The sequence below is a fragment of the Oryzias latipes genome, chromosome 7 (genome assembly GCF_053564925.1).
Source record: "Oryzias latipes strain Hd-rR chromosome 7, Olatipes_Hd-rR_3.1".
NCBI lineage: Eukaryota > Metazoa > Chordata > Actinopteri > Beloniformes > Adrianichthyidae > Oryzias > Oryzias latipes.
In genome coordinates this window covers 28837663-28857605 of record NC_136243.1, presented here as the reverse complement: position 1 = coordinate 28857605, position 19943 = coordinate 28837663, and the positions used below count along the sequence as shown (strand labels likewise).

At 36.9% G+C, this 19943-nt stretch overlaps 1 protein-coding gene across 1 annotated transcript in view; it reads right to left on the bottom strand.

Annotated features, from left to right (window-relative positions):
* Positions 1-391: 391 nt before the first annotated feature.
* Positions 392-19943, bottom strand: part of gnas (GNAS complex locus) — a 30880-nt gene continuing 11328 nt past the window's right edge. The window contains exons 3-12 of the mRNA XM_004070342.5: positions 12508-12562; positions 12268-12387; positions 10292-10389; positions 7489-7543; positions 7042-7115; positions 6480-6538; positions 6275-6395; positions 4229-4359; positions 3025-3092; positions 392-2885 (exon numbers count right to left, since the gene is read on the bottom strand). Coding sequence (XP_004070390.1) covers positions 2739-2885; positions 3025-3092; positions 4229-4359; positions 6275-6395; positions 6480-6538; positions 7042-7115; positions 7489-7543; positions 10292-10389; positions 12268-12387; positions 12508-12562 — 928 coding nt within the window. The 3' untranslated portion in view covers positions 392-2738. The remainder of the gene's footprint in view (positions 2886-3024; positions 3093-4228; positions 4360-6274; positions 6396-6479; positions 6539-7041; positions 7116-7488; positions 7544-10291; positions 10390-12267; positions 12388-12507; positions 12563-19943) is intronic.

Below are 19943 nucleotides of genomic sequence, written 5' to 3'. Positions count from 1 at the left end.
TTTAATTGAATGTTTTTAACATACTTTTCATTTATTGTTTGTGTGTTGGTAAAGCTCTTGCATTTCTGTGAAGCATTTTCAACAGTGTACATGTTCAAGTGTTGAACAGAAACTTCCCTGAACCGAAAAGACAAAATCAAGAGTTCAGGAATTGTGATTAACAAATATAGTCTAAAAAAATGTTCAAACTTAATTATTTTCCTCCATTTTGTCAAATTTTTCACTTTATTTTTGCCATTTCACTTAAATGTTTGTGTTTTAAAGCTAGACAGAAATCAACTTCAGAGCCAAAAATGGAAAAATGTTCCTTCTTTTGCCGTAAATGGTCTTCCGATGGGAGAAAATGTAAGATTAAAGATAAAACAGTCCAAAAGAGAGGAATGAGCAGATGTGCCTGTGTCTATGAATGTCTTTAATGACAGGCCTGTATTTGTCTGCACCCAAAAAAAAACAAAAAAAGAACAACTTTATTTCTTAGAGCTCCTTGTCAAAAAGCAGAAACTCATAATTGATGTACACATTATACGAAGACTGGGGCACTGAAATGAGAGAGATGCTAATACTGTACAGGCTGCCTCTACTGTGCAAGGCTAGGCAAGAGGACCCCCCCCCCCAAAAAAAACTATTTTTCCATCAGATTTTTTGGCCTTTTTTTCTTTTTTAGCAAAAGAATATCATTTATGAAACAAGCAAGGTTTTGCATCTTTCCCCTCCAGTTCACCCCTTTCAGATGTTATTTGCAGAAAAAAACCCCAAGAAAACCTGAACACAATTTCAGTTGAAAGGATTTAACTTATAGCAATACGCACACTGTCAAGTGTACAATTTGTCAATATTCATTTGAATCTAATAAAATACTTTAAAAAAAAACCATATACATTTAATATATTTATCTTTTTGGGGTATATGGATTAAAATATAAAACATTTAAATCATAGAGACTGAAAAGGATGGGGGAGGGGGTGGAGAGAAAGGAAACTACAAATGACGGTCGGCCACTACAGATGAGGAAGGCCGAGAACAGAGGAAGAGGATCAAGATGAGGACATAGATGGGGATAAGAGAAAGAATAGGCCAAAAGAGGGAGACAGGGGGTTAGAAGGGGATTGGCCAAGCTATACAGCGCAGTATGATACCCACTTTAGCTCATTACACACGTACAGTCGTGATCAAGGCACAGGGATCTTCTAAAAGATTTTTTCTCAATTAAGTTGTACAAAATAATACATTTTACAGTCTGTACAAGAATAATAGTTCAGCAGTTAAGTAAAGACAGACAGAAAGGGGGCAAAATGCACAGGAAGATGGAGAGATAACGGAGAAGATTCCTGAAAGTTCAGGTGGGTCACATGGATACAAAAGCATTTTGAACATTTTTTTACATGATCCAGGGTTATTACATTTTATTTCACCCCTAAAAACAAAACAAAACAAAAAACACACCGGCTGGAAAGTGCAAATAGAACCGGGACGCTGAGGAAAGGGGTTCGAGAAGGTGAGATGACAGGAGGCAGCAAAGAAGATGGACAGTTTTAGACGTGGAAAGCCAGAAAATGACAAAAGGAAAAGAAAAAAGAAGCGCACAGGGCACGATGGCACAAATGTCCACACAGACAAAAACAGCTGTGGAGACAGTAAAACAGGATGACAGTTCGCTTTAACTTATATAGTTCTTTACTACTGAAAGGTGGTTTTTTTTGCCCTCCATTTAAATTCCATTAAAGTTGGCATTTTTCTCTCTTTTTTTTAAATTCTTTTTTTGTTTAAATTTAACATATCCTCCTCACATTTTGCTCCACTACCAACAAGGCAGTCAGGTGACAAAGCAGTTTTTTGGAGAAGTCGTTGAAAGTCTCTGAACTCCACCAGGGGAAGTTCGCATGGGAACCACCCGCGTCCCGTTTTCCGAAGCCCTCCGATCTCACAGACGTTCCCGCGTTGGGTTAGAGGTGGCGCTCCTCAGGGCTCTGCTGCTGGACCTGTCCCATCCCAAAGTCCTGGTTAGATCAGTTGCAGCTCAGCGTGCCCGTCACTGGTTGACGGGACCGAGCGTCTCTGGTTTGACCGTTGTGCTGCCCATTACAAAGCAGGTGTGATACGTTTCGATGCAAGCCAAAGCCAGCTGCAGGCTTTGAGGATGTCTGTAAATGATTGAAGGTTTGGTGAACACGGTTCAAGTCAAGTCCTGAGCACAGTGTTGTATTTTTTTTTTTCCTTTTTTGTTTCTTTTATTAGATACAGTGTTCAGCTGATCTGCCTTGACATGTTTATTAGTGTGCAGAAATTCAACAGTTAATCTCTTTCCCAGTTGCACGGATGTTTTTAGCTCTCTTGGTTTTCATCAACAGGATAATCACACTAACACAACTGCAGGGTTCTCAGTCCAGACTGGGCCCCTCTGGGCTTTTAGACATTTAAAGGTAATGTGTATGGAGGGGACGACACGAGCAGGAGCTTGGAATATGGCTGAAGATGGAGATCTGAGTCATTTTTTGTGTGTGACTACACTTGAAAGCCCTTCATCAAAAACCCTCTTTGAACATCAGGTAAGGAGTTTGCATCAGGGCCGTTCCAGGTTTTTAGGGTGTGTGTTCTTGTTCTGCCACAGGAGCACACACACATTTGTGGAACAGGAGAGTTCAGAGACTCAGGGTTCAGTTTCTTTCTGTAGTTTAATCTACTTATAACGTTTTGTTGGGTTTTTTAAATTTTTTTTGGCAAACACCTTTCCGCTCGCATCACAACAGCTCGTACTGCCGCAGGTGCATCCGCTGGATGATGTCTCGACAGTCATTGAAGACGCGGCGGATGTTTTCAGTGTCGACAGCACAGGTGAAGTGGGGGTAACAGTAGTGCCTTCCATCACCGCTTGCTGTGCTGATCCTCTGTAAAAAGAAAAAAACAGGTGAACAGTCACTACAGGAGTTTAAACCATAAAAAATGATGCATTTTTCCCTAGAAAAAGCAAAAACCTGTTCTCATGCATTTATGGCTGATAAAGTTATTATAATTCTGTCTGTTTACCAGAAATTCATCTCTAATGAAGTACTTTGCCCTGGTAACGCGAGGATCCTCCCCAGGCTCGGGTGTAGCTGTCAGGGAGGAGGGAAGCATATGAGAATCAGCGCTTTTTAGCAAATCTTTAGTTCAGATTTCCTACATTACTTTGATGCCCATCCGACTGAGTTAAAGGTGAGCCAAGGATGACCTTTGGTGGCCAATTATACTGAATTTTGAAACAGTATATTAGCAATTTTAAAACCCTTTCCAATGAAAATGGTGTTTTCAAGATGTTCTAGGGGCATTTTTCTCATGAAGAAAATTAACCCTTAAAATTGTTATTCTGTGTATTTACTTATTTAAATCCTTGTGAAACAGGAGCAGACAAAAAAAAGCGGTTAAAAAGCTTGAATTTGTGAAAAAGAAACCCTGCTCCACTCCAATCTGCTGCTTCCCCTTATAGACGATTAGATCCAAGTACGTCTTTGTTTCCTCGTCCGATCTGGCACCTGACTCAAAACTGTCTGGCTGGATAGCTCTGATACTGCTCGCCATTTTTGTTGCACCGGTAATGTTAAGATGGGGATGTAGCAGGAGAGTGTGTAAACAGAGAGCTCTCAGCAACAGGGAGAGGAAGGGAGAATGCCAACAGTCGTGAAGTTGTAATGAACTACTGCTGCTCTGCAGAAACTATGTTCTAGAAAATGACTGCTTTTTAAATTTGGATAAAATCGGCATTATCATAATTAAAAGAAGACTGGAAACACTTTTAAGCTAGATCAAAAGATGAAGGGAGTGGGTCTTTAAGAATAAAGAAAAAGAGAAATATTTTACTGTGTAGCCTTAAATAAACCAAAGGAAAGCTGTCTGCTCGTTTTGGATCTTTAACAGGGAATTCTTGCAACACGTGTTTATTTATTATTTTTTTTACAGACCAACAGATGAGATAAATACAATCATTTTTTTTCCAAATGGGAATATTTTTTAACCCTTTGAATGAACTATTATTCCAAATCAGTTTAAGTTCAACAAATTTCAAAATCAAATAAAGAAAAAGGTTGCATTTACATAAATAATAAAGAGCTGCACAAGATGCTCACACTTAAAGATGCACTTGGAAAAACTTCCATTTTTTCTAGAAAGTAAAACTTAAAAGTGTGCAAGGAACAAATTTAAAATCAGTTAAAGAAAGGTATAAAAGTGTATCATAAGTGTAGCGATTTCTCACCATCATCTGGTGTGGTGTAGCGAGCAAATTCAGGAAAGTATTCTTCAATTTTGGATTTTCCTGCCAGCACTTTGTCTGCGAGCAAGTCCTGCTTATTAAGGAACAGGATGACAGAAATAGTCCGCAGCCACCTGAAAGAAAAGAAACCAAGTTCCAACAAATGATTAAAAAGAATTCACTTCTAAAGGGGATTAATGGATGAAAAAGACATTTCAGAATTAACCATTTATGGTTACAGAAAGAAGCTACAACAAAGAGCTCAGTATGTCTTTAAAGCAGGCTTTTACATCTAAAACTAGCAATTTTATTACATAAATTCATTATCAATTAAGTCCATATATTAAACCTTTACTATAAACCTATTTACTTTATTTACTATATAGTGAGTAAAACATAGAGTAGGTAAAAGAATATTTTTAATGAATCGTACCACATGACCTCTAATCACTCAATAGGAGTGAAGAGAATGGCACAATACTGGGCTTAACAGAAGTAAAAAAGGTACAGTACGCTATTTGAACATGTAGGACAACGTCTAGTTAGCTTCACTGCACTATCCTTCAGAGAATATCATCTTCAGCAGGAAGATGTGTAGTCCTAACCAACTGTAACCAACAAGCAAGAAATATGGTTGGGAATAAAACAAATAATCTTTAGTGTCATATAAAAAAGCTCATCATTCAACTTAGTAGAAAACACTCCTATGTCTCAACATAAATAAAAATTAAATCAAACTGTTGACTCGTCTGTGCTTAACGGTTTTTTCCTTGAATTCTGAACAATTATTGTGACAGATTTTGGTACCAACACTGACTTATTACATAAGGCTTATTAATGCAAAATGTCTCCTGATTACAGAGCCTCAGCTGCAGATCTTTAGACATTTTATGCGTCATATACTCCTGATGTTTACAGCTCAGTTTTCTGTTTCTAAAGAAAACAGAGCAACAACCCATAAAAAAGAAATTAGGCATGAAATACAGATGTTAAAGCCGGCATTACATTTCTCTGTGTAACAACTTAAAAGGGATTACATTGAATCAATCACAAAAGAACCTGAACACCTGACACCCTTTTATTGCTGGTAATTTGGGGAATTTTATTGCTTTAATAGGAAAATCCTAAATGTGCAATGTGTTGGATGAAACCGCTGACTTTTTTTTAAAATGCTGGACAATAATTATTTATATCTGATTAAGTATGTAAAAAACTCTTTTTTTTTTTTTTTTTTTGGGGTGGGGATGGCTGGGCACTCTCCCTCCTTCTTTTCACATTTCACCATCCATTTTAGAAGAACATAAACACTCACCTGAGCACTGGTGTTAGCTCACCTTTGCACTAACAGTTTGCATGACTGAATGACTGAAATATTTCACACTAGTTGGTTTTAAGGCACAAGTATGCGTGTGAACACTATCTGTTTTGTGTACATGTCGACAGGTGGACATTTTTGCAGCTAGCAGGTGTGTTTATAACATTTTAGTGTGTGTGTGGATAGGCCCCGCCCTTTTTGTACTGCATTTGAACCGTACCGTAATGATAAACAACCAGTAAACTTGTTGCTTTATGCTGCTTCATGGTCTTATCCCCCTTCCCCTCCTATTATCACCCTCCTACCCCCCCCTCTCTCTAACGTCCCTCTCTCTTCTTCCCCTCTTTCCTTTTCCGTCCGGTCCAACACCAAAGATTTTCAAACATGATTGAAACTTAATAAAGTTTGGCCTCAATTACAAAAGGGGTTTATTCAGACATACCTTTGGTTTGTCTGAAGATTAATAACCCCTCTTGTTAAAGTAAAATATGTCCAACACAAAAGGCCCTCAGCTCTCATCTGTCTGCCCAGCTGTTGGACAGGACAAGTTTAAAAAATAAAATAAAAACTCTATTTGGTAAATAAAAAAAATTATATGAAATAAAAATGTCTATATAAAATGCGAAAACAGGTACTATAATAAAACTACCTTTTGCCTCTTTATTATTCAAATGAAAGGTTCTGCAACAATGCAGACGAATGAAAAGCGTCATTTACTGCAGAGACCAGCTCACCTGTTGTTCCAGATGTTCTTAAAGAGGTTGAGGGCCTCCTGTAAACGGTTCGTCTGATTGTCCTCCCGGATCACCATGTTGTAACTGCTACTGGCCACCACAAATATGATGGCCGTTACATCTGCAGATGGAAGAGGGAGAAGACTGAATCAGAGGAGGTGAACACAGATGATGTGAAGATGGGGGGGAGGCGGTCTGAAGTTACCGTTAAAGCACTGAATCCACTTCCGACGCTCATCTCTTTGACCTCCGACATCGAACATGCTGTGTGTTTAAAGAGAGGACACCGTCATGGTGAAGCAATGATCTCCACATATCCAGCTCGCCTGACTGCTTTGCATTTTTATTTACTTAGTTTCAGAAATGTGCAGATGTCAGTGTTTACAGATGTAAATGGTTTTTATTTATCGTCCTTTTGATCAAAATGCTTTTTTTTGGCTCTTTTAATGGCAGTATTATTTACTATTTTGAGATACAAAGAAACAAAAAATGATAAATGATGCGTCTTTCCCACAGCCTGCTCTTAATGAACCATCTCCACCATTTATTAAAGGATCTTTGCTGAATTATCTGATCTGTTAACAAAACGGTTGCAAATCCCTAAAGTTATGATGGGTTAAATATTGATGGATGACTGATAAATGGCTGGACTGCATTGAGAACTGAATGAACATCCAAAGTCCAAAAATCTAAGATAATGTAAGACAATTTTAACAAAGAGGGGGCGGTTTAAAACTTTTGTAGGGATTCGTTATGTTCTTACTTACTGAAAATTAACTTTGTCCACCTGGAACCTCGTCTCAAAGATTCCTGAAGTGAGTACTCTGCACCGAAGCAAATCCTTTAAAAATGACAAACCAAGTTTTATTAGTTACAATGAACAGCTGCTATTCCATCGTTTACATTATGGTCTGCAGCAGCACATATTGGGGTATAAATGGGGTACATACTGTAAAATGTTTACAACCTCTGCAAAACTTAAGACACAAAGATTTTGTTAGCTTTAAGAGGCGAGCACAGATAATGACGAGGTTGATGAATGTTGATTTTTAAAAGCTTCTGAATGTCTTGTATCTTGAAAAAACTAGGAATTTCACTTACAACTATCTCCAAAATGACCCATATTTAACTTTATTAGAGATTTGTAAGCAGTAAGGGTGTGTACAAGCAAATACTTGCACTGAAACCCAAAAATAATCAGAATGTTTACTCACCTGATCTGATGGTGTGTAGTCACTCTGTTTCACAATGTCAATCTTATCTAAAAAACTGGAAAGAAAGAAAAAAAAAACAAAGCAAGAGAACAGTTATTCAGATAAGACCATTGATCAGGGATTAGCTTTAAACTACACTGGGACATTGTTCAACTCACACAAACAAATTTAGCAACACCAAAAAAGTCCAAAACCTGTGAAGCATTCTCTCCTTAAAGCTATGTTCTCGTGACCACCTCTAATGAAAAGTCGATATAAAAGTGCGTTTTGGGCGTCTGAGTTAAAAACTCCTGCATTTGCGTGCTGCTACAAAAGTTTCTACGGCCGTTTTTTCAAGCTCTGCATACAAAATGTCGAGCCATTGAAAGCGCGTAGCAAGTTTTGACCGATCAGGGACTTGGATTTAGTAGCGGCGAGTGGATGGCGTCCCCTTTCATTAGCGGAAGAGCCAACTGTTTGAAATTGATCCTGGAGAAGAAATGAACAACTGCAGTTTGTGCCTGGCCAGGATTTTATGACACCAGGTCTTTCACATATGGGAAAAGAGCGGAGAATGAAGAAGCCTGGAGCGAGATTTGGGAGATCTGGGATTTGCACCGCTTCGACATTTCGCACCAAACCTCTTCCAACTGTAGGTGGCGGACATTCGCTGGTATCGAGCGGCGAATGTCCACTGTGAACACCACAGGCAAAACACGTGTTCCAAAGGGCACTTTTAGCACGTTCTTGAACTCACATCACATGCACAGTGTGATCGTAGCATAACACCCATTAAGACATATATAAAACCTTGATTGAAAAGTGTCACATTAAAAAAGAAATGCTCGTCTCTAATACACACACAAAAATTGTCATTTGCACTTGTGATTTGTGTTAACGCACACAGATCTGTTTACATAAATCTAAAGTTAGCCTACTGTATATGTTAGGGGGTTGAGTGATTATTACACACAGGTAAAAAATGTAGCCATTTACAAAAACACATTTGACCCAATGCATAACAAATGCAGTTTGTATTAACTCAAATAGTACGCGCAAAGTACAAAAACCAAACTGTTTTCTATAGTTATACAGAATTTGAAGCCCCGACCTTAATATGAGGTCGGGGCTCAAAATAAACATCAAATTCTCCCTAAAATTGCATTTTTTTGGCCTTAATTTCTCTATGCATTGTTGTGTACAATGTGCACAACTGACGGTCAATTTTTGTTTCTTGTTTGTAAAAAGAGGTCTGGAGAAACAGAAAGGAGGAGGTGGACAGGAGAGGCATGAAAATGTAGCAGCAACGTATGTCTAACATTACAGAGCAGATTTCAAAAATAGCTCCCCAGCGCCCTGGCCTGCAGTGCGGTTACCATGGATACCCAACCACCGCTGCTAATAATAGCCTATAATCTTCCAATCTTGTGCAGCTGGAGTTGCTTCAGAGAGAAGATGGAGGAATGGAAAAAACAAAACAAATGGAAGACAGGGAAGGAGAAAAAGAAAGCAAAAGCAAGACAAGTTTGTGTTTTCATGAATGTACAGGAAGAAGGGAGGGGAGGTCCAAACATTGGACTGTACCATCTCCACCAGCTGAGGGATGCCCGAGAAATCCACCACTTGGATTAAGGAAAAAAATAATTCTGAATGCATCATCTAACAGTAGAAAGTATAAAAAATGTTTTTTTTGCTTTACTTGAGGATAAATATTTTTAATTTAGAGCAGAATAATAAAAATGTCTAACACCCTCTTTCTCTCCCAATGTCCCTTTGACTAAAGATGACTCAGCTTCAGCCATGTTTGCTCCCAGATGCTACATTCAGCACTGCTTTTATTTTGAAACAATTTTCCCTTTCCCTTTAAGCTACGGACTTCAGATAAACCAGGAATCACTGCCATGTTTGCATGATGAAGGGAAGAGAAGGCAAACAGGAAAGGATCTCATTGTGTCCAGACTTATTTTTAAACGAGAAAGATTTGTTGGAAATACTCGACAGAAAACAACATGTAAACAAACACCAACATGCTCTCAGTGATGTTACTGTTACTTTTAGGTAACTAATATGTTTCCAGGAGGGAAAAAAAACATATCTAAAATATGTTGTTTCTAGCGAAGAAGATGCATGTTTTTAATGCTGTGACTACTTTCTGCTGGAATGACAAACCCATAAATCAAAATGATTTTTTCCAAGATTTTTCAGATAAAAAACCAATAATGTTCTGTTCCATTTTATATTAAGAATTTCTAATTTACGAGTGAACGTTTCACTTGTTTAGTTGAAATCATTCATTATGCAAAAGGTTTTCATAACTAAGAAAAATGATTTTAGACAGAAAATTGATGAAAGATAATTCTGTTAAATCCGACTAAATCAAATTCGTGAATTTAAACTGAATAAATTTAGTAGTTTGCTGGTCGTTCACAGCCCGGTCAATCATACTGCAACAATTTTAACGAGTAATTTAACGGAACTTAATATTAAATTGTTGGTCTGTACATTTTTATATAAAACAATAAGTGTAATACTTAATTTTTACTCCCAGCTATATAAAAAATATAGTTTTGTTTTTCTCCCTTATTTTTAATTCTGAAATAATAGAAGCAAAATAAAAATAAATAAATAAAAACAAAGACTAAAAAGAATGTATAAACTCTGCCCTTCTTCACGTTCTATTTATCCCAAAGTTAAATCAATTATCAGCTGTGATCACAAAGTCATAAGCTTTTAAAGATAAATGAAAAAAGTCACATCCATCATAAGTCAGTACATCCACACTTTTTCATACAAAGCTCAAAGGCGTGTAGAAAAAGTTACTCACTATTGTGCACAGTCGATTAGCTGGTACTCATTGGATCTCTCAAAACACGCCCGCACTCCTTCATCCTGCCACAGCATCTTTGCGTGATCGTAAAACTCCTGATCCAAAGAAACAAACACAGATGTCAGACATAACTTCATTAGGAACATGTATTTGGAAGGCTCCCCCGTCAACAAGACATTCTGCATGTTTACTGGACGTTTCAGAGCAGAGGGAAGACACAACAAGGCCGTCTGTGGTTCAAGATGGGTCTGAGGTCAGTGGGGGCAATGCGCTTTTTTTTGTTGACAACGCATGCAAGAACGTTGTGCCTGGGTGACGCCTGTGTACGCTGGTGCAAAAACAAATATGGGTCAAGGCGAGGAGAGGTTATGAACTCATCAGAAATAAAACTGATAGATTTGATGACACTAATATTAGTAATCCAGCTAGACTTTATACAGAAGCTAAAAAGTTAGGGAGGGAAAAAAATTATGAATGCTAAAAATACAAGCATAAAAATCACCACAAATATTAACTAACAAGAAGGTTGCGCTCATCTTTATGCAAGAACTGTAACAAGTCTCGAAAAATACCTGAATAGTCACAATTTGTTCCCAAAATTGAGTACAAATATTTGTGACGGCCAAAATTCCTGTTCTTTATAAATGTAGTATAGTAAAAATTAACTTCGGGCAATGTAATTATCGCTCTAAAATGCTAAATAATTATGGATTTTTGGAATATAAACTAGACAAACTGAATGTCACCTTAATTAGATACAATTTTAAGGTTAAATGTTGCTGAAGGCTCCCAAGTATTTTAGAAAAAAAAAAGATACTAAATTATTTGGAAAAAGGGTTCTGAGAAGCTAATTTAGTTTTAAATAATGTTGACAATTTAAATAAAGAATTCTAGAAAATGTGACATTCAGAATATTACAAAAGTCTTGCGATCATTTCTGTGACGGATTTTCATTGAAGTAACAACCCACAGCTCTACTTAAATTTACTTGTATGTGGACAACAGGAGTAGAGTAAAACTTTCAATATAATGATTGTGAACATTAAAAAAGATAAAATTACTAAATAACAAACAAAATTTGTTGAAGAAAGTTTTTTTTTTTAAATAAAAAAATGCTAAGTTTTGTTTTACATCTGATGAATTAAGTTTTCAGTGAGTTGAAACATGTATGCTATGATTATATAAAAAGAAAAAGATATTGGTTAATGAAGCCACTGAGATTTCTGAATGAGTTTCTGAATCCATTTGAAGATTCCATTCATTTTGCACTAAGAGGATCTCAACTCTTATAAAAAGACCAAAAATGAAATTGATTTAAAAGGACAGACTAGACTTGTTTCTAAAGACAAAACTGATGGTTTATAAGCTGAGCTGATCATCTGAAAGAGTCGCAAACATTTACAATCTGCTTCAAATGTCAGAATTAAGGCCTAGTGCACTGTGCTAATTCAATGAGCTGCTATTCTGGAGGGGGAAAGGTGAGCAGATGCATTGCTGCTAACATTAACACCTGCTTGTAGTCACAGGTGAGACAAATAAAGACAACTGAATTGAGTTTAGTCCCACAGGTGGATGGTTAAATGCTGAGACGCTGCAGTTAGGTCTCTTGGCAAAAGCAATTACTTAATAATCATCCCACAGGGAAGATTAAAAACCCACAGGTGTCGTCACAGGGTCATGAAGCCACAATACAGCAAGTGTAGCATGCATCGACTCAAACAGCAGAGCTGAGAAATCACATAACACGATATGTGGAGATCACGTGACACCCCCCCCAGGTTCCCTCTGTTTGCTCTTACAACACTACGAATCGAAAACTATTTAGGCCACTTATAGCTTTGAATAGTTTTTGTGGATTTAAACAATTTGTCAAAAACAAAAACAAAACAAAAAGACAGAAAGGCAGAAGCATTGCTGAACGTGACATCTTGAACTTTTAGGGCATGCGTCTATCATAACAGTGAAATACTCACATATGGAAACTCAAAGTCCTTCTGGTTGACGAGGTTCAGGATGTATTCAACCCGGTGCTGGTTCCCTGGACTTGCCAACTGCACGGGGGGTGTCAGGGTGCTCATGGCGGTAACTACCGTCTTTTGCAACACAAAGATGATGAATATGCGTTTTCAATGTTAAAAAAATCAAAAATTATTCAATAAATGTCAGAACAGCAATCAATTGTAGATGAAAAAACAAAGTCCAATAACACCAACCTCGATCGCTTCTTTGATGTTATTTTTGATGTCCTGAATTTTCTGCTTTTTCTCCCTGAAACAGAGAAACCGTGAAGTTAATCGTTGATGAAGAAAACATTAAAGAGGAGCACAGGCAGCATTTAGAATAAAATAGGTATGATACGAGGAAAAATTGGGGAGAAAAAAAACAATTACAATCAAGAAGACTTTGTTATTAGTGAATTTTAGTCATTTTTAACCAATTTGTTCAGAATTGAAATTTGCCTGAACTTTATTTTAACTATGGATGCCACTATTCTCGATTATCATCCTTACTGCATACAAAGGTTTTTCTTGATCTTAACTTTCTTATTAAAACATTTAAAAAGGTTTTTTTTTTGTTTTTTTACAAACTGTCATTTCGTTGTTGTAGTTTTTGTAATACACAAATCATGTGCAACAAAACAAAAAAAAACTGATGTTAGAACTGAATCATGGGGAAAGGGAGTCCTAGCATCCCTAATTTGAACATAACTCGCATTAGTATGAGATAATTTTACTTTGCTTGATGTAAAACATTAATATATCGGAATATTAAGTTGAATTTGAAGTTTTAACCAATTCTAAACTGCAGAAGGCCTAGGTATTCAGTTGCCAGGGCTCCTTTGAAAAAGAGATATTTTGTCTCAATAGGACTTCCCCGGTTAAATAAAAGGTAAATAAATAAATGTATGAATATTTTTAAACTGAAACAAAACAGAACAAAGACAAAAAAAGGCTGCCTTTCAAAGTGAAAGACTTCTCATCTCTTTTATCAGGAACTGCTTGTAAAGAGTTTCAGGTTGCCTGGAGATGTCACATTAAACTGCAACACGGCCGGTTTGTTTTGGAGGAAAAAGGGTAAACAGACCTTCATTGGCACGCGTGGAGGAGAAATTATGTCTGTCTGTTGTGACTGTTTGCAGACAGGCCAACACATTCAGGACAGAAATGTTTCAAATAAGGACAACATGAAAGCCAGCTCGTCTATCCTTCACCTTGAGGATGCTGGGTCAACAATGCGCCGTGTTTATAAAAGTCAAAGGAGAATAACAGAAGGGCCTGCTGCATCACGTTTGAACAACTGCTGAAGATGGATCACATGTTGTATGTAAAATAAGGACGGCGTGCTATAATTGGAACCTCGTGTCATTTACTGAAAGCAGTTCCATGTGAATTCCATACTTTAAAAAATATAAATAAATACACAAAACAGAAAGTGATAGAGCGACTACAGGGCAACCATGTTTGTTGGGGCTGTGTGGTTGTTCAGCTAATTTGGGCTATAAATCACTGAAATGAACAATCAAAGATTTGTAAAAGGCACAAAACGTCCAACAAAATGTATCAACCCATCAAAACAACATCATTTTATCTATTTAAACAGGAGCTTATGCAGAAAATGTGATAAGTCAAAATACAGGCAGCAGATATTGTCTAATCATTTGAGGGATTAAATAGAAATAAAATAAAAATCAAAAACTCTACTGAGCTAATCTCTACCGAGATAGTTACCAATGTTTTGCCATGTCTGACACCTTTTTTTCCTCTTTCATGCCACGCAAGAACCTGGTGGAGGATGCGGAGAAGTTATCGGTTTCACAGCAGACATGTGGATTCCTAATGATAGATTATTATTTAAAGTCTTGTTTTTTTATCCCTTTAACACCTGAGATGTCACCAGGGACATCACAATAACACAAGCTCATTGACATTCCATAAATCCTCTATCGTTTACGCGATCAACACCCTCAAAGCCCCTTTTCTATGCGTCAGAATCAGCGGATTTACATTGATTTCGTAAGCACTTCAATAATGTGCAGCGTTGCTTTTCTTTGCTTCAGAATCTGCTAATTGCATGTACTGTGGACAAAAAAATGTCAGTTCCAGTGTTAAACGGTTAAGTGCAGTAAGTGAAATTTAAAGAATGTAGAAACAATGATCTGGTGCATGATGGGATACAAATGCTAATTTAAATTGTCCATAAATTCTTCTAGAAAGCCTTTTGTTTTTATCTAATTTCCTATGAAATATTCATTTTACAGATAAATTGTTTTTAAAGTCAAACTGGTTTATCTAAATCTGCAAAAGAAGGAGAAAACTCAGAACAGGGGAATAAAAAATGTGGTATATGCATCTCTCAGGGGGGAAAAAAGGAGTTTATCAAGTTAAAAGGCAGATTGGAAAGGCCTTGTTTACATTTTCAACATGATAGTCATTATAAATCACATGGCTGTGTGGGCGCTCTATCCAGACTTAAGTGGGACTGCTTTCCTCTGTGCCTCTGCGGCCTTCCAGTCGCCTTTTCCTGTTCACGTTGTTTTGTTTTGGGATGTAGTTTGGACATTATCGGTCTCAGCTGGGAACCATCTTCAGAGACGGAAACTATCCTCGACATTTTTGATTCATACATTCTGCACAGACATTCATGTATGAGCTGCATGTAGAACAACATGGTGGAAAGTTTTCATTGCCTTTACAGTAACCTAACGAGGTTTCCTCATGCAGTTGAGTAGAAATGAAAATATGTTTTAAACAGATCAAATCAAATATATAAAGCTGGTTTTGTTTAAAAAATATAAAAATAAACTCATGTCTATTAGTATTGCGTTAGTTTAAAAACAGAATTTAATTTTGAACTTGTAAGGAAGTTGAAGTAATTCCATATTTTGGCAGCCCAATTTGTGACAATACCCGAAAACTAATCAAGTAATCCATAATTTTGATATTTTACTTGTAGAGTGTAATTTAAGAAATTCTGCTATTTAAAAAACATTTAAACATTCAGAAATGAAAAAAAAAGATATGGATTACAAATAGCTTAAAAACTACTAACTAATTACACAAAATCTGACAGTTTCAGAAGCTCAAAAGAGCAAATATAAACAGAAGCAAGAATAACAGAAAAAACAATAAATTGATCTGATTTACCATTTGATCCCATTTCTGATTCACCATGATTTAATTCTAAAATGGATTTGACAAATTTCCATCTAAGAAAATATTGTTTGTAGAAGAAAACTGTTAAAATGCTAATATGTGAATAAATAAAAGGTGGGACTTTTTTAAACAAATGCCATTGATGATGTAAAGGGGATGGCACATTATGACTCATTCCTGGTCTCTGGTATTGCTTCCATCTTTAGGAAGCATAAATTTCAATTTTAGACAAACAATATGTATAGTACCAACAGTGTCATTAAGTTTTTCCAGCTCAAAAAATGAAAGGATAAAACAGGATTCTCCACATGCCTCAAACTTTTTTTTTGCCCACACATTTCAAAACTTCAGTGGTCTGGCTGGTAGCTTAAAGTTTTGTAAGAGGACAACGCGTTTATCTTGGTTCAAAGCACACAGAGAAACCGGCAAGTCCTTCAATCAGTTCCCCCAAATCTGATCAGCAGCAGAAACGGTCATTCTTCTGGTCACAAGTTAAAAATACGCTGACTTCGCCACAACGCTCAACCCAATCCCCCCCCCTATCTTTTATTTCAGACATAACTGAAGCCTTTATTTGCCAAATCACAGTATTTATGCTCTGCTGGAGGATCTGGGCTCATGAAACCATTACAACCCTCGTCATGTGAAGACTCACAAGCATGTGGGGGCTGTTTCCATTAAATAAAAGATCCAGGAGGGATTCAGAAGCACACGTCCAAACGCTTTCAAACTCATGCATATTCATGTCAACACATCTTCTAGGTAACTTCCCAATGTGAAGACACAAATGGGGTTTTATTTGAAACTGCAGATGAAATCTGAAACAGAGCAGAACATTAAACTCAAACCAAAGGGAACCGCTTCTTAAATCTACAGACCGTAATTCAGTAACAATGTCAAGATGAGATTCTCCATCAATTGGTGTCCGTTGGCTTTTCCTCTCAATCATGTTAATAAAAAAATAACATAAAAGTCACAAAGACACAGATACTGTTCAGTATTGTGGAGTCACACACTGGGTCATATGCTCTCTGCTGCGTTAGGTGCCACTTTTCTAATATAAACCTTACAAAAAGGCTTCAATAGTCATTGAAATTATTAATCTCACACTTTGTTCTCACTAAGAAAAGCATTCATTTAGAAAAAAAGCTCTGTTTTCTGAAGTTTATGTAGAGCTAAAGGAATTAATTAGTTTATTAAACTTTAAAATTAAAGCAATTACTCACATTTGTTTTTTTTTTTAGTCCAGAAAGGTCAAGCAAACAACTGGTACTCTTAAAAACAAAACTCAAACAATGGTTATACAGTCAAGACCATAAATACTTGGACAGAGACACATTCTTTCTAATTTTGTTTCTGTTACATTATCACAGTGAATTTTAAATAAAACAACTCAGATGCCATTGAAGTGCAGACTTTCAGCTTTTATTCCGTGGGTTGAACAAAAAGATTGCATAAAAATGTGAAAGACTAAAGCATTTTTAAACACAATCCCTTCATTTCATGGGCTCATAAGTAATTGGACAATTGACTTCCATGCTATTGCATGGGCTGGTGTGGGCAATTCCCTTGTTATGTCATTATGAGTGAAGCAGATAAAAGGCCTGGAGTTGATTAGAGGACTCATGCTTGTATTTTGAAGATTTTGCTGTGAACAGACAACATGCAGTCAAAGAAGCTCTCAATGCAGGTGGTAATGTACAGAAACAAAATGAGAAAAAATGTGTCTCTGTCCAAATATTTATGGGCCTGACTGTAGATTGGCGCCAGAGATTGGCAGGGGAGCTACCACCGGTGTGTGAATGTGTGTGTGCATGGATGAATGGTACAGAAACTGCACAGTGCTTTGGGCCTTCTACGATGGCAGAAAAGGACTGTCTATTTAGTAGTATATGCCACTTACACCGTATGATATTTTGAGGTCTTCAAGTAGGAGTACATTTAATTCAGGTCTAAGTGAGATATAATATAATAAAGTTAAGCTGAAGAGCTGCAAAATGGTGGTTCCTAAACCAAAAATAGAAGAGATGAACTTGGCATGTTTAGCTTCCTGAGTCATGTCTCTGCTTTAAAGAATTGCTGAGTTTTACCTGAGTGGGACTCCACACAAGGGCTGACACTTATGTAACAGAAAGTTCTTTTGTCAGCACAGCGTTCTCCACACTCAACAGCTTGTCCACGTGTTGGTACAATCGGGAACGCATTCCAAAAAAGAAATGCTAAAGATGTGAGTTTTGAGCATGCTTCCTTCATGAAATTTCACAGCTCGTTAAAAGCAGCAGCAACACAAACCACAATAAAGGATAGTGTGAAATGCTACTCAGCAGTCATTTTACTGTACAGTAAAGATACTAGCACTTTTCCTATGATCGCTGCCTAAAACCTGTAACTAAAACAACAATCTGCACTTAATTTTACTGAAGAACTCTTCCCTTTACATGGCTCTTGATGTAAGAATCATAGAACACAATATTTTTAAACAAGATGTGGAGTTTCTATAAAGTACAAAACTGAGTTTCCACAAAAATCCACGATTACTTGCAGAGTTTTCTCTGTCAAAACTCAAATATGTATCTTGTCTGTGTGTTCATGGTCATATGTCTTTGCCCTAAATTGTTTAGATGTTAAAAAAAAAACTTTTTAAACTATCAAATGGCCTTTAAAAAGTAGTGGATTTACAGACAGAAAATAGTTTAGTTTATTATTTAGTGCCCAGCTTCAATGATTCCACTTATCAGAATGCAAATACACCATCTATTTGTATTTTTAATTATTCATCTGATGATTGAAACTGGTAGTAGTATTTTTTTGCAATCATCAGCAGAGCTGACTGACAGCCATTACACATGGTCATAATTAGTGAATCACCAAAGCCTATCTGTGCTGTATGTCAGATATGACAATGGGCTAAAGCTTGTTCATCATGGCTGAGTGAACAAGATGTTAGAAAGATCCTGTCAATCAGATTACACTATTGTGAGAGCAAGGATTTTCAAATTTGTCATTTATCACTGTAATCTCTCTGAGTGGGATCAGCAGAGGAAAGCTCAGCCAGCCAGGACAGAGAGGACTGAGCCTTTTCTCAATTCTATTTCATACGAGCAAAATAATCCAACAAAATATGAACCTAATGAAGTCGAATACATGCTTAAAAAAAAACTAATGTGCATAAGAATCAAGTACACTTTATAAAGAAAATTACATAATAAATCATTCTGATCCTTTGGTTGACCTCAAAGAAAAATACGCGGCTTTGCCGTCCATCACCTAATTCAGATTCCAACTTAGCACATCGGTTAAGATATCAATTGGCAAATGTAAACTAGCTTAGCAAACACTTCCTGCTTTCCCCAAGTCCTCAAATATCCAAACCTGTTGAAGGCACCAATGCCAAAACATTTGATTGATAAACTAACAAAGTTGGCAGATAACACAATTAGATGGCTCCAAACCAGCCTGCCAGCAAGAAGAAACCAAGCTCATCAAGCATTTCAGTAGAATAAAACCAAGAGCCAGATGTCCTTCCTTCACCAATAACTCATCAAAACCAAACCCATTAAATGTACCAAGCCAAGTTGAATCACTTTCCTTAGCTTAAAACTCATCTGACACTACCCTACACAGCATCCCTTCTGTCTTCCCAAAAGTTCACTACAGCCAGCAACAGAGCTCTAAAAAACAAACATATCTTATGTATATTTAAAATGTAATCAGTCATTAAGAGAAGAGGGCCGTCCAAACCTGCCAAGTCTGATCTAGAATCCAAAAAAGTAGAAGAATATGAGAAACTAAATCATTGAGTCACATCAATCTGAAAAGGCCAACAAAGTGATTTAGGAAGTTGTGGTACTACAGAAAATCATGATCAGTCATGATCCAAACATACAGAAAACGCTCCTAGGAGTGACTAGAAAACCTCCAAAATGCACATAAACAACTCCTCCTCCAATTGATCTCTGAGAAACCCACAACAAGTAAATAACTGTAGTTCAGTGTTCATTATTTAACCACAGAAAAGAGCCAAAACAAATATATTTCACAAAGACTGATGGAAAATGAATGTATAAACTGACAAAAGTGTAATTTTTCTGAAGGTGGGTGTCCGGTTACACTTTGTGTAGAACTACAATCATTTTAAAGCATTTCATTTAGCAGGCGTCTAATTGTAGAAGTGTATTGTATATTGTGTATTGTAGAGGTGTGACAGCTTGGAACCTCAGAATCTGGAGGTTTTACCATAACCATCAGAACCCTGAATTGTGGATTCTAGAAAATCCTGAAGGAGAATATTCATCCCTTTGCTCATAAATTCAAGCTCAACAGCACAAGAGCATTTGAGCTTAAATAAACCCCACTATCCTCTAGAACAATGATCCCCAACCTTTTTCGGGCCACCGACCGATTTGATGTGAGACAATATTTTCACAGGCCAGCCCATATCAGGCTTTTAACCTCCAGTTTATAAAGCTGGTTTAAACTTTATTTGTACACTTGAT